The sequence below is a fragment of the Phyllostomus hastatus genome, unplaced genomic scaffold (genome assembly GCF_019186645.2).
Source record: "Phyllostomus hastatus isolate PE091 unplaced genomic scaffold, TTU_PhHast_1.1 phas_contig_254, whole genome shotgun sequence".
Lineage (NCBI taxonomy): Eukaryota > Metazoa > Chordata > Mammalia > Chiroptera > Phyllostomidae > Phyllostomus > Phyllostomus hastatus.
The window spans coordinates 4,875,428-4,891,068 of NW_025333810.1; the positions used below are offsets into that span (position 1 = coordinate 4,875,428).

The 15,641-nt window shown below is 35.5% G+C and overlaps 1 protein-coding gene across 2 annotated transcripts in view; it reads right to left on the reverse strand.

Moving 5' to 3' along the window:
- Nucleotides 1–15,641, reverse strand: part of FBXL17 (F-box and leucine rich repeat protein 17) — a 470,512-nt gene that overhangs the window by 426,006 nt on the left and 28,865 nt on the right. For both annotated transcript variants that reach the window (XM_045837972.1, XM_045837971.1), the window contains exon 4: nucleotides 7,143–7,274. In XM_045837972.1, coding sequence (XP_045693928.1) covers nucleotides 7,143–7,274 — 132 coding nt within the window. The remainder of the gene's footprint in view (nucleotides 1–7,142; nucleotides 7,275–15,641) is intronic.

The following is a 15,641-nucleotide window of genomic DNA, read 5'->3' on the forward strand; positions in this document are numbered from 1 at the left end:
GACTCTGTGCTCTGCCCTCATCAGGGCACTTGCAGAAGGCAAAAGGCAACCCATTGATGTTTCTCCCTCACATCAATGTTTCTCTCCCTCCCTTCCCCTCTCTTAAAATAAAAGCTTTTTTTTAAAAAAGAAAATTATCTAATTCATTAATCCATTAAAATTTCTGTTAAATGTGCTAGACAAAAATGAAATGTTAATAGCATCTGAATCAAAATTTCACAAAAATATAAAATAGTATAATTTTGTAAAGGAAAATTGTTACATAAAGAGTGAAATTATGTTAAAGTTAATTATGTTCATATCTGTACATGATTAAGATCAACATTAAAAACTATCTTGAAGACTGCTTTCTTATTTGATAATTTAACTAATTTTCCCAGAAAAGATTCTAATGTATCTCCATTGGTACTTACAACTTGCCCTGAAATCAGTTATCATCCTAGGAAAAAGATCTTTTGCTCATGCTAATAGTTAAATTCCTTTTTAAAAAACAGATGAAACAGAGCTTCTCTGTTTATTTTTTTAGATAGAGAGGAAGGGAGGAAGAGAGGGAGAGAAACATTAATGTGTGGTTGCCTCTCACAAGCCCCCTACTGGGGACCTAGCCCACAACGCAGGCATGTCCTGATTTGGGAATCAAACCAGCAACCCTTCGGCTTACAGGTAGGTGCTCAATCCACTGAGCCACACCAGCCAAGGCTAACTTCCTCCTTTGATGTCTCACATGACCCATCTGGGTGTTAAAGGGAAATAATGTCTTTTGGAAATTACTGCTCGGTTCAAAGACATGTGGATTTGCCCCATCTGTAATGTATCCATGCAATGGAAGGAGCTTGGAGACAAAGGTTTAGGAATCTAACACATCTGGGTTAGAATCTTGACTTTGACACAGATTTGTTGTTACTTAACCTTGCTAGGCCTCAATATACTCATCTGTACAATGGAATAAAAATAAGCTTCCAATGTATGTGGAAGTTTGAGGATTAATTATGTAAAATTGCACAGTGCCTGGTACATTGTAAATACTCAATAAAAGATAAGTAGTATTAAATATGTTTAAAAATCAGTAAGTGACAGCAAAACCCTGAAACAATACAACAATAAAATACAACAATAAAATGAAGTTCAGTATGTTTAGGTCCCCTTCTTTAGAATGCCACATTCATGCATCACTGTTTACTGAAAACTACCACTCTGTGAGCAGGTAAATGCCTCATCCATTAAGAGGGGGAAAGGCAATGAAGGCAAATACCTACCCTGGGAGATTTTGGAGGCTGAAGTGAAAATGGACTCCCTCACAAATGTACATTATTTATGTCAGAGATTACAAGTAAACTCTCTTCACAAGGACTTCTTAAGAAATAAACTATCAGGAGTGCAGTGGGAGAACTGAGGGGAGTGAGGGTCAAATCCTTTAATATGTGAACTCTAAGTGGAAAGGTAAATGAATGAAGAAACATAGGCCTTCTTATGGTGCTGAATTAACTACTGCTACTTAAGTTCAAATGCAAATGTTTACCTTAGCTGATGATGACATGACCACCAATCTACTTACTTGGCTGTTACAACAGCCTCAAATCACAGCAAGCAGCAAGAATAAATTAAACTGTAGGTAGCTAATACGTGAAACGAGAATATAGCAGGCAATATTACACACTGACGCAGCCCAATTCAAATTAGTAGACTTCAGAAATAAACTCTGGTAGGAAGTGGAAGAAAAGTGACCTTTACTGAAGATCCCCTATGTATGAAAAACGTTTGGTGCTTTACCTCTTAATCTCATTTAGTCTGATGCTCATAAGAGCATGTCTGAAGTGGTTTTATGTCCTTTCTGCAAATGAGGAAATGAATGCACAAAATTTAAGATAACCTGAATCATATGAATAAGAAACTGCAAGAGCAAGGCACGAATTGAGTTCAGTTCAATCCAAACATACTGCTTGCCTCTATCACCCACTCAATGCTTCCAGCCTGGAAGAAAGCCTGGAGGTGACTTTAGATCCTGCAGTATCCGTGTAAGCCTCCAAGAGATAATAAAATGAAAAACAATGTTACAAATAATGTTACAGCAGCAGCCAAAGGGCTCCAGGAGATGTCACAGAATTATAACACTAGTAAAATAACAATACGCCAAGGGGTTGAAATAAAATTAAAGGTCACAATTAACTTTCAGGAAATCAAGTTTTAATCAAGAAACATTTATCATTTCCCTAAAACATTCTAAATTCTATTCATAATACATTACCACTTCCTTGATAATTCAGAAAGTCTATACTAGTTCACAACACAATGCTATAAAGTAGAAGGTATTTTTTAAAAAAACAAATACACACAAACATACAGATCTAATATCAAAGTGATAACCATAGGACTCAGCATGGAAGCTATTTTCATAATAATTCGTAAAATTTTAGTACAGTACTTTATACCATCAGATTGGATAACAAATGATAGATAATCTATCTGGCCCCCATCATTTTTACAACTAAATAAAAAGCTGCCCAAAGAGTTCTCCTGTCCACAGAGCAGAGAAACAGAATCTAAAACAAAGAAAGTAAAGCAGAGAGAATATGCTTAAGGGGGTTCCTAGATCATCAATAACTACACACACAAACTAAATATGCCTTTAAAACAACTTTGGAGCAAGTACTGCACAGCAGTGATGTGAAAGTTACCACTAGGAGCAGGGAAACAGTGTATACAATATACCAGACCCTCACTATAGCTGTATTCCTCACATCTACTTCTAGACTCTATACAAGAGTTTCATGGTGAATGCAAAATACATCCATGTAGGTAAGTGGCATCTATCTAACTCAAAAATGACTAAAACAGAAATTCATTTTCTTTTGGAAAGATTTTTCTTTAAAGATTTTACATGTAAATCCTAATTCTTTGCCTCACCATAATTAATTTGTCTTAAAATGTCAAGTCACTGTCCTCAATTTCCACCTGAACAAAAGTTTTCCTTCTGGTAAACACAGGAATCCTTCCCCTATTCTAAAGTTCATCTTACCTAAATTAGTTCCACAATAAGGATGTCTGAATATCTTGCTTTGTGTAAAACAGTAAGTTCATCTTTTAACATTCCAGCTGCAACTAATATTTTAAATTATTTTAATAAAATTTTTTTCCATTGCCTGGGCTGGTATGGCTCAGTGGGTTGGGTATCATCCCAGAAGCAGAAAGGTCAGGACACATGCCTGGGTTGTGGGCCAGATAGGTCCCTGGTTGGGGGAGCAAGAAGCAACCAGTGGGTGTTTCTCTCACACATTGACATTTCTCTCCTCCTCTTTCTCCCTCTTTCCCTTCCCCCTCTCTAAAAATAAATAAATAAAAACTTTAAAAAAAATTCTACCATGAAAACCACCTAAAGAACAAAAATTTTAAATAAGCCATAATATCTGTAAAAACTGTGTACAAGCATGGTTATCTTTTTAGTTATATCAGGGACTCAAAATAAAGAAATCTATCACTGAAATATACAAAGACAATGCTGCCACCTAAAGGCCAAGATATAACATGGAAAAAAGTGTACTCGGTCAATTATTGCCAATGTATAAAAACAACCAATTTGATATTTTAAAGTCATCAAAGTTCATATTTAAATAAAAATCCTATGCTATGATGCTACATAGCATAGATGCTACATGAAGCTCTAAAACTCTTGAGAAAATTCACTTTAATAAGAGAATTAGCAAATAATTTAGCTAATAATGTCTACACAAGTCAACGTTGGTATCCTTTCCTACATAGTATTCTCTCAAGTATGTCTATTAGTTGTTAATTTAAAATACTTTTCCTATTTAATGATATTTATATTTCCTGTTTGTAATTACATATAAAATATAAATAGCTGCGTAGATATTACTTGTCTTTAACCAGACCACAATTACTTCTACTTACCCTACTTAAAATATTCATTGTTAAATGACTAGTAACAACACTTCTCATAGTTAAAACAACCCAAATACTTAAAATTATAGTCTTTCAAGAATTCAAGTAGTTTTCTTTATTTCATAAATTCCAAAAATACAAAGCAAAATTCCTATGGGAAGTTAGTTATCAACAATGCAATTGTCCAAAAGAAAGAGTTCAAAGAATGCTACATTTTCTTTTCTAAGAACCTTAAATTGAAAAAAAAAACTTTATTTAACTGAACTTTCTTTAATATCTGACAGTTACTTTAAATTTCCAATGAAAGCAAATATTTACTGAATAGCCCTATATACAAAACTGCTTCTCTTAGTATTTAAGTATATAACAACGTTTCAATGGACCACAATATTAGGAAAAAGCTAATGTGAATATAACTAGAACCTTCACAACAGTATACAGTTAAAAATATATATACATTTAATTCCTTTGGGAAACCACTGACTGAAATTTGTTTTAAAGATATTATTTATTTTTAGAGAAAGAGGAAGAAAGAGAGGGAGAGAAACATTGAGCGGGGACCTGGCGCACAACCCAGGCCTTTGCCCTGACAGGGAATCGTGCCTGAGACCCTTCAGTCGCAGGATGACACCGAACCCACTTAGCCATACCTGTCAGAGCCAATGACTAAAATTTTTAATGTGTCAAAAAACGTTACTTTCTGTTCACTCAACAAATATTCCCATTATGTAATAAATGCAAAAAATTTAAGTTGGGTTTACTGTCCTTTAATTTATCTTCAGGGTAGTGGAAATCAACAAATACTAACTACAGTCATAATTTCATAAAAACTACTAGTTTTATTTTTAAAAAATTTAAATCCTCACCTGAAAATGTTTTATTGATTTGAGAGAGAGAGAGAAAGGAGAGGAGAGAGAAAATCAAGCCCAATTCCCAGGTATGTGCCCTGACAGGGAAAAGAACCCACAGCCTTTGGGTGTACAGGTCAACACTCCAACAAACCCAGCCACCCAGCCAGGGCTTTTAATAGTCTCTTATGAGTCAGAGTTTATACTAGACAGTTTAAGAACATTATGTCACTTAGTCATTTGCCACAATGTGCAAAAAGACAAGTATTAACCTCATTTACAAATGGGGCTCAGAGGACTTAAGTAACTTTCCCAGAGTCACAAAGCAAGTAAGTGAAAACCAGGATTCAAAATTCAGTCCCCCTTACCAATAAGATCTTATTCCCTCTACAAAATCATACTGCCTCAGGAGTGGTTAATTACTTTGTACTAAATGTAGTAAAGAGAAAAGTAAAATATTTTTACTATATAATTTCAGAGACAAGAATAATTCTATGTGGTAATAAAAGCATTCACTTTTAATTCATAGTGTTTCAATTTTTCTAACTGGAATATTGTATGTATGTATGTATGTATGTATGTATGTATTTAAGACAGAGGGGAAGGGAGGGAGAAAGAGAGGGACAGAAACATCAATGTGTGCTTGCCTCTCACGTGCCCCTGACCAGGGACCTGGCTTACAACCCAGGCATGTTGCATCTGATTGGGAATCAAACCAGCAACCCTTTGGTTCACAAGCAGGTGCTCAATCCACTGAGCCACACCAGCCAGGGCTGGAATATTTTTAAAATAGCATTATCTCATTTGAATTGCTGATGGTTCTAGAAACCTTTCAAAACTTACATTAATATATGAGATGTATTTATCAAATTTTATAAACTAACTCTTAAGAAGCAACAAAAAGATCTCTTTATTTTGGGGATACAATAAAAGCAAGTCTTCTTTGTCCCTGACCAGCATGGCTCAGTTAGTTGACTATTGCCCAGCAAGGTGAAAGGTCCATAGTTCAATTCCCGGTCAAGGCACATGCCTGGGTTGTTGATCCAGTCCCCAGTTGGGATGTGTGCGAGAGGCAACAGATCAATGTTTCTCTCCCTTACTCCCTCTCTGAAAGTAAACAAAATCTTTAAAAAAACACAAGTCTTTGTAAATATGCTATATATTCAAGACAACCTTGCCTATTTTTTATTTTTTTAATCCTCAACCAAGAACAGGTTCAATGATTTTAGAAATAGTGGAAGAGAAGGAGAGAAATATCAAAGCAAGAGAGAAACATCTATCAGTTGCCTTTTATAGGAACCTGCAATCTAGGCACATGCCATAACCAGAAATCCCACTAGTGACTTTTCAGTTAATGGGACTGCACTCCAACCAACAGAGCCACACTGGCCACGGTGACCTTGCCTATTGTAAAGTACACCTTTTTTCAGCATTGAAAACTCTATTAGTGCCTCCCTAGTAACAACTTTTTCTATTAACTTGTACAATGTGTCCACCAAATCAAAATTAAATGAATTTTGACTATTATTCAGCCCTAAAAAAGAAATGAAGCTCTGACACAAGCTACGACAAGGATGAACAATGAAAACATTATGCTAAGTGAAAAAAGCCAGACACAGAAAACCATATACTGTGTAATTCCATCTATATGAAATGTCTAGAACAAGCAAATCCAGAGAAATAGAAAATAGATTACTAACTGCCAGGGTCTGAAGGAAGGGTAAATGATGGGGAATGATGGCTAATGGGCACAGTTTCTTTTCACAGTAATGAACATATTCTAGAATTAGTAAAGATGATTGCACAATTTTTTTAATATACTAAAATAATTGAATTTACACTTTAAAAGAGTTGTATGATATGTAAATTATATCCCAATAAAATAAAATTAAATGGTTTCAAGTATATCACAAATAAAATATTAAGTGTGAATAAGTTACACGTGTGTGCCTAAAATATAAAACCTATGTAGCTACCAAGATTATCTACCATAATTTATGGAATCACCATTTTTCACCATACTTAGTGAAAAGCTCTGTTTCACAAGTATACATCTTCCTGAATATTAAAAATCCTAACTATCTAGTAATATTATAATCTCTAGGGGAATCAGGAAGGACTACAACCACATATTTATTATGTTTTACAACTAAAATTTAATTTTTTCCAATATATCTGAATTAGCAGACTATCATGCAAGTCCCACATACAAGTACCTATACAATTAGAGCATTAATTTGTAAAATCATTGTGTGGAATGAATTCTTGCTTTTACATAGCATTTGCCTCTAAACCACCAAAAAAAAATACTAAGCGGAAGAAAATTGATATGGTAAATTACAAGAAATTTAAAAGTTAGAAACAAAACAAAAACAGAAGGATGATATAAGTACTTACTAATTTGTTTTCCTGCATGTATATTCTTTGTAACTTCAGACAGCCCTTAGCTATGACAATCATGCCTTCATCTGAGATCTTGTAACACTGGCCGAAATGAATATCTTTCAGTTCTCTGCATTTTGAGCCCAGCTGTGAACAAAAAGATTTGGTTAAATGCTTAGAAAATTTAAAAGGTAACATATATTTTTTTAAGATTTTATTTATTTATTTTTAGACAGAGGGAAGGAGAGGGAAAGGGGGAGGGAGAGAAACATCAATGTGTGGTTGCCTCTCATGCGCCCCAGTCTGGGGACCTAGCCCACAACCCAGGCATGTGCCTTAGACTGGGAATCAAACCAACAACCATTTGGTTCTCAGGCCAGAACTCAATCTACTGAGCCACATCAGCCAGGGCTTTACACAAGTTTTTATAGTATAATCCAGTTTTACAAACAAATTGTGCATATTTAAATACACATATAGAAAAGAAATGAAAATATACAAGGTGTTAATACTGGTTAATCTAATTAGTATGTTAATGTGTGGTAGTGTTTTTGTTCTTTGTCTATCCATCTCTTTTTTTAAAAATAAACATTACTTTTATTATATCCTAAGAACCGTGAAACACCAATCCAAAAGAACCTATGTACCCCAGTGTTCATAGCAGCACAATTTACAATAGCCAACTGCTGGAAGCAACCTAAGTGCCCATCAGTAAATGAAAACTATGGTATATGGTATATAGGATCAAAAACTATGGTATATTTACACACAATGGAATACTACGCAGCAGAGAGAAAGAAGGAGCTCCTACCCTTTGCAACACCATGGATGGAACTGGAGAACATTATGCTAAGTGAAATAAGCCAGGCAGTGAGGTACAAATACCACATGATCTCACCTTTAACTGGAGCATAATCAACAATAGAAAAAAGCAAACAAAATATAACCAGAGACATTGAAATTAATAATAATCTAACAATAGCCAGGGGAAGGGGATAATGGGGGAAGGGTTTTCAGGAACTACTATAGAGGACACTTGGGCAAAACCAAGGGGAAGAGTGGAAGCAAGGGAGGGAGGGAGATTTGGCTGGGGTTGTGGGTAGTGTGGGGGGGGAGAAATGCAGACAATTGTAACTGAACAACAATAAAATAATTTTTAAAATAAATAAGTAAATAAATATTACTTTTATAATAAAACATTTTAAATTCTGTTTCAAGTACTGATCTTATCAGAAAGGTAAGTGATTTCAGTTATTTTTCTAGGGGTGGTGATATATATAAACTATGTATTTTAATATAGGCTACACTATAACCAACTATATATTCCACTAGATATAGAAACTCCATGAAGATAAAAGTTTGTTGTATTAACTAATGTATCCCTGATGCCAGTCCAGTGTCATACACTTAATTAATACTCAGTAAATATTTGCTGAATGAATGAAAGGTTGATCAGGTTACACACCCTAGAAACCACTTTGAAAAATGTGGACAAATATAGGAGACCATGATTATGGTATCATAATGTTTCAGTTAATTCAGAAGTTCTAAATTGGGTCCATGGGTAGAATTCAGAGTGAATGAGAAAAAAGGACACTTTTATTTTCATACTATCCTCTAAATCAACTTTAGCCTGTCACCTATTTATGTAAGGGGAAAAAAACAGTATTTAGCAGTACACAGGACTTGGTAAACAACAGAAATCAAAGATAATTTCATATAATATTACTGCTGTTGCACAAACAATGAAATACCATTTTTATTCATCAGTATCCATCATGTTCCTTAGATCCACTACCAGGTCTTATAATGTATTAAAAGGTACATGTACTTCTAGAGCAAACGTACAATGACACATTACTTAAACCTGAGAAAGCTGGATCCAAAGCCATTTATGGGGGAGGCACAGAAACAACCTGATAATCCCTACAGAACTGCCAATAGGCTCACAAATGTCTGGCCATGAGGGTGAGGTTGGTGCTAAAAACACAGGATTCTTGAAAGTCTGCTTTAGGGTTATTAAGTATTCAGATCACCTCCCATTACTGCACAGTCTGACCTTGACACTCTTCCACCATAGTAAAAGCCTGCAGTTCACTGGGGAGGGAAAAACACTGGGTCTTCGGACTGGGATACACCATTCATACCTGAGAGCAAAAGCACATTGCTGAAAAGGTGGACATAATGTGAAAGCTTATACAGTGAATAGGGAAGATTCAAAACATTAATTCTATAAAATGTTCCAGGATGAAAGATTACAGACATCCAGACTGAAAGGGCTGACTCATGCATTCAGCACAACGGACAAAAATAGACCCTTGGCAAGGCAAACCATCATAAAATTTCAGAATTATGAGTATAAAAAAAATTCTACAGACTTTCAGAAAGCAATACATTTCATACAAAGAATTAAAGATTTTTTTAAAAAGGCATCAAACTTACTAACAACACTGAAAGAAAACAATAGGTCAATGCTATCAAATTCTACAGAAAAATTATTTCACACTTAGGTTCTATACTCAGTATTCAGACTATGAATTAAATGTGAGGGTAAAAAGGAGACATTTCAGACATGTAACTTCTTAAAGATTTACCTCCCATATATTCTTTATCAAGAAACTTTTAGAGTCTGTGCTGAACAAAACATGACAATATATCAAGAGAAAGAAGACATGACATCTGAATAATATGTCTAATAAAACAGCAAGATGAGGAATGTCTTAAGGATAATGGTGAAGGCTGAGATACTAAAATGACCACTAATGTAAGAGTCTTTATATACAAGAAGTCTATCATGAAGCCTTCAGACTATGCCAGTAAATTATGCTTTAAAAAGATAAATTTTGATGAAGCATCTACATATAGATATACTAATACAACTGAGGAAAAGCTTTTCACTCCTTTAGTGTTAAAACTACAAAAGTTAAACAGGCTTTTTCCAATCTGCTATCTGTGGTGGAATCACCGCCAAGATGCAGATTTTCATGAAAATCCTTACAAGGAAGACCATCCCTCTTGAGGTTGAACCCTCAGATACAATATAAAATGTAAAGACCAAGATCCAGGGTAAGGAAAGAATTCCTCCTGATCAGCAGAGACTGATCTTTGCTGACAAGCAACTGGCAGATAGACATAGTTTGTCCAACTACAACATTCAAAAGGCATTCCCTCTTCATCTTGTACTAAAATGTCATGGTGGAGCTAAAGATAAGGAAGAAGTCTAACACCACTCTCAAAAGGAATAAATATACAAAAAAGGTTAAGCTGGCTGTTCTGAAATACTACAAAGTGGATAATGGCAAAATTAGCTGCCTTCGTCGGGAGCGCCTTCAGATGGAATGTGGTGCTGAAATTCTTATACCAGCCACTGGGACAAACATTATTGTGGCAAAAGCTGTCTGACCTATTGCTTCAAAAACAAATGAAAAGACAAGTCATTGTATTTGGGTTAATAAAAGACAAGGACAAAAAAATAAAAATTAAAAATAAACTGAAGGGGAGAAAGAGACACTTGCTAATTTCAATAAAAACAAAATTCTATAGAGAAAAAGATAGGTACATGATTGTAAAATGTAAACATTGAATACTTATTTAACCAAAATTATAATAGAATTATGTTGGGAAGATGAGAGGAAAGGAAACAGGGAAGGAGGATAAGTGAGCTAAATGCTCAATTTCCATAGCAAGGAATCAGTACAGATGTTCTACAATGAATAAATGAAGAAAATATAAACATGGAAGGAAAATGCTTCTCTCCTACTACTTCCTTCTTCTGGAGGAAGATAGATGGATTAATCTAATTCCTGGTCTCTTCACTGGTTAGTTTGTGTTTAATAAACTGTACCTGTTCAGCTAATTTCTACTCTTCTTCATCTTGGGAACAAACTGCCCACAGAAAGCAAGCAATCTCCACTTCTACATAGGCAGGCCCCTCTTCTGGGCTGGCCTACCTGATGATAAGAGAGTCAGACAGCCAAACTCTAGCAGTGAATCAGCAAACTCACTTAACTCTATTACTAAGCAACATTTTCCTATCTATCCTGTCTTAGTAATAAAGTTGATTCTTTTCCTCTGTCACTATTCTTTTATCTTATTTGTCAATTTGATCAGATCCTAGGCAATAAAGAGACCTCAATACTTAAGGCACCATCCAAGTTCATTGAGAAATAGAACTGGATTCAGCCCTGGCTGGTGTGGCTCAGCAGCTTGAATGCCGGCCTTCGAAACAAAAGGTTGCCAGTTTGATACTGGGTCAGGGAACATGCCTGGGTTTCAGGACCGGTCCTCAGCTGGGAGCATGGGAGAGGCAACAGATCCATGTATCTCTCATGCACTGATGTTCTTCCTCCCTTCCCTCTCTCTAAAAATAAATAAATAATTTTTTTAAAAAATAGAAGCTATATAAAAGGCATGAATAAGATATTCTATAGGGTCTTAGACATCAGTGAGGGAAGACAGCTTGGTAGAATCTCATGTTAAGACAGGTCAAGTCATACTGCTGCAGCCTGGGAGAAAGACTTAAGCAGATTACATCATGTTTTGACCTTAGCAAGTGGTTTTGGTGGCTTTACCTACAAACAAACAACTTTCCACAGAGGTAGGGGCCGCAAGAGTAGCCACACACAGAAAAGGACCACGTGGCTGGCCTCAACATATATCAGCAGCATGGGAACCCAAGCAACTTATTAAGAAAAACTATGTCACTTATAATTATAATTACTGTCATTTAGTCTCATTGCAGAAACTGATGTTGTTTTAGGTATCTTCATAGGACATAATAGGCAAGACTGCATATGCATCAGTGCCTATCTGCACTAATCACCATTATCCCAACCACAAATGTGCTAATGTTCCAGACTCTCCAGGCACTACAGAGTCAATCATTCCACCCAGTATATTTCCCAATTTTGCTGATGTTCAAATCTCTCGATGATGCAACCATATGTCCATCATCCACACACACACAAAAAAACATTCATGGGGCATCAACCAAGCCCTATATGAATATCCTTGTCAACATGCCCTGAATTTAACACAATTAGTTGTCTAAAAAACAGCAGCAATAGTAGCAGTAGTAGCATAACTTCTAAATGCAGCATTCTCTACTCAAGAAGAGAATGCTAAAGACATTGTAGGTCTGGCCCTGCCAAAATATAAAGATCTTTTTTCTAAAGATTTTATTTACTTAGTTTTAGAGAGAGGGGAAGGGAAAGAAACATCGATTTAAGAGAGAAACTTTGATCAGCTGCCTCTCATACATGCCCCAACCAGGCACCAAACCCACAACCCAGGCATGTGCCCTAGCTGGGAATCAAACCAGTGACCTTTCACTTTGTGGGACAATGCCCAACCAAGTTACACTGGTCAGGGCCAAAGTGGACAAATCTTGATTAAGCTCCCTGGAATCCAGCTGGGACACCAAATAGGTGGTACCACAGGGTAAGAACCAGGCCCTAGAGGAAGGGCTCGTCTAGACAATCCAAGTTAAAGGAGTTTGGGAAAGACCTTGGACTTTTCAATGATCTATCATACTAAAGCATAAAACAGTGTAAGCAAGATCAAGATGATCATTCCATAACCGCAATGCTTTTAAAAAATAAATCAGCCTTGGCTTGTGTGGCTCAGTGGATTGAGTGCCAGTCTGTGAACCAAAGGGTCACTGGTTCAATTCCCAGTCAGGGCACATGCCTAGGTTACAGGTCAGTTCCCCAGCAGGGGGTGCTCAAGAGGCAACCACACATTGATGTTTCTCTCCTTCTCTTCCTCCCTTCTCCTCTAAAAATAAATAAACTCTTAAAAAAAAAAAGAAATCAAGATCTGGATTCCAGACCAGCATGTAAAGAACTTATAAGCTACTACTCCATCCTACCAATAAATAAAAAGCTAAACATACTAAAAAATCAACATTTCTTCTTATATCCATCAGAAAATAAGGTTACAGGGAACACCACTGCCCCCAAAAGTGGAGAGACAAAACAGTGAATACACAGAATCACAACTTGCCAGAACAGAAAGGAGCTAGAGCAAACCTCCCTCTGCAGAAACCAGAGCCAGGGTAGGAACCCCCAAATTGTAACTGATCTCTTCCTATATAAAATAAATAATTCACCCTCATTTTATCCTAGCAAAACATCAGTACCTAAAGAACCTACAAACACCCCAAAATTACCTCTGGAATACTTTCTATCCTACCAAAGAACACTCTGAAATGTTAAGTAATCATCAGGTAATAATACCTATCTGGATGATGTTGATTGGATGTGTATCTCCACTGACCTTGGTTAGATACTGGGAAACCAGCTGCCCTAGGGCCCCTTCCAGGTAATGAAGGTTATCAACCATGTGGAATTTCAGCTCCAACACCACCTCTCCATTCACACCCAACCTATACTTCATCGCTACTTGTACTTCACACCCTACAATCCTAATTCTCATTCTTCACCCAAGTAAATGGGTAACCTAAAACATAGAACCCTACTATGTCATTTAAGATGTTCTTAAGTTTTATCAGTACTAGCCTGGTTCCCTAGGAAAAGTACAAGTCAGATGACTGATAATAGAAAGCCTCTACTAACTCAAGAAGAACAATGTGTCAAGGGCACTCACTAGTCAATCCTGAGGAAAATGTTTAATGAAAAGGGTGTTGGTAGCCACTTCACTTAAAAAAAGCCAGTCCAACCCTGGCTGGTGTGGCTCATTGGACAGAGTGCTGGACTGCAAACCAAAAGGTCTCTGGTTCAATTCCCAGTCAGGGCATATGCCTGGGTTGCAGGCCAGGTCCCCATTTAGGGGCATGAGAGAAGCAACCTATTGACATTGATGTTTTGTCTCCTTCTCTTTCTCCCTGCCATCTCCTCTCTCTAAAAATAAATAAATAAAATCTTTATAAAAGAAGCCAGTCCATCCACCCATTAGGCCATGTTTCATTTTAGCAGTAATTAAACTGTAAATAAACTAGAGTAAATAAATAGAAAATATCCTTGAGTCATTCTTTTCTTCTTTACAATAATTACTCAAGATTATTCGCAAATTTACTCAAAAAAATCCAAAGGTATTTTTCAAATGTTTCTATAAAATATTGGGAGGTGATTTTCCCAGCACCTCAAATTTTAATTAAAATTTTGCACAATACCCTTGAGAATCTACAAAAGAGAATCTGTTTTAAGAAGCCATCTGTTGTTACTGGGTTTCTTTTATAATAAAACAAACTCCTTAAGAAGAGTAAATTTCAATCAACAAAAAAGCTACACAACTGAAATTACAACATGGGACCCACTGGGATAAAAACAAGAATTGGTCTTCCAGTAACACATGAAAGCTGCTCAAAATCAGTACTACAAAAAGATTTTTAAAACAGCAGGTATGCCACCTTCAATAGAAGAAGAAAGCTGTTCCTCTCACTTTCCATTCCCAATCTGTCACCACTGTAACTATTACACACATGCAAAAAAGACAGTGAATAAAACCCAATCCATATCTTCTAGTAAATTCACACATGTTAATTGCTCATTTGTAAAATTATAAAAACAAAAGTTTTACAATTTGACTTATTCATTTCATCTTGTGTAGTAGAGTAGTATAGACTATGAGATATGGAACAAAGCAAAGCAAATTTTTCAAACTGCCACTAACCCAACCTACTTTAAGGACTCAAATTTTAATATTTTTCCTAGACTTGTATTGTTCAATTTTTCCTTATTTAAAGGCAATTCCAGCCAATACAATGAAAATGCTACATAAGCTCCCAAAATATGTGCCAATACTACTTTTTATATTGTATTGGCATGGTATATAATTTAAAATCAGATTAAATGAAAATTCCCAGCATACACAGAATAATCATTTGATGAATCTATTATACACTGAAAAGATATATATATATTTTTTAGGAAACCAGCAAAAAATGCTATTTTAGCACCAATACATAAAAACCTTTGTTACTTATTACTAAAGTTTCAACAACAAAAAAATACTGTGATTAAAACTTTTGCCATGTAACTTTAAAAATATAGGAAGCCATCAAGTCTCCATCAACAAATGAATAGGAAAAAATGTGATTTATATATAAAACAGATTATTATTAAGCCATAAGAAAAAATGAGACACTGATATATGCTACGACATAGATGAACCTTAAGACATTATGTTAAGTGAAATGAGGCAGATGCAAAAGAATTGATATTGTATGATTCCACTCACATGAGGTACACAGAATAGGCCTAGAATTCACAGAGATAGAAATTAGAATATAATTTACTAGAGAATAGAGGGAAAAGGCCAGGGAAATAGGAAGTAATTCCTTGATATGTAGTTACCATTTGAAATGATGATAGTTCTGGAAATAGATATTGGTAATGGTTCTACAACATTATTAATGTACTTAATGTCAGTGAATTATACACTTAAAATGGCTAAAATGACAAATTTTATGTATATTTTACCAAAAAAAATTGACATATTAAAATAGCAAATGTCAAAAAAACTTGAGGGGGCAAAAACTACCAAATAACAGTG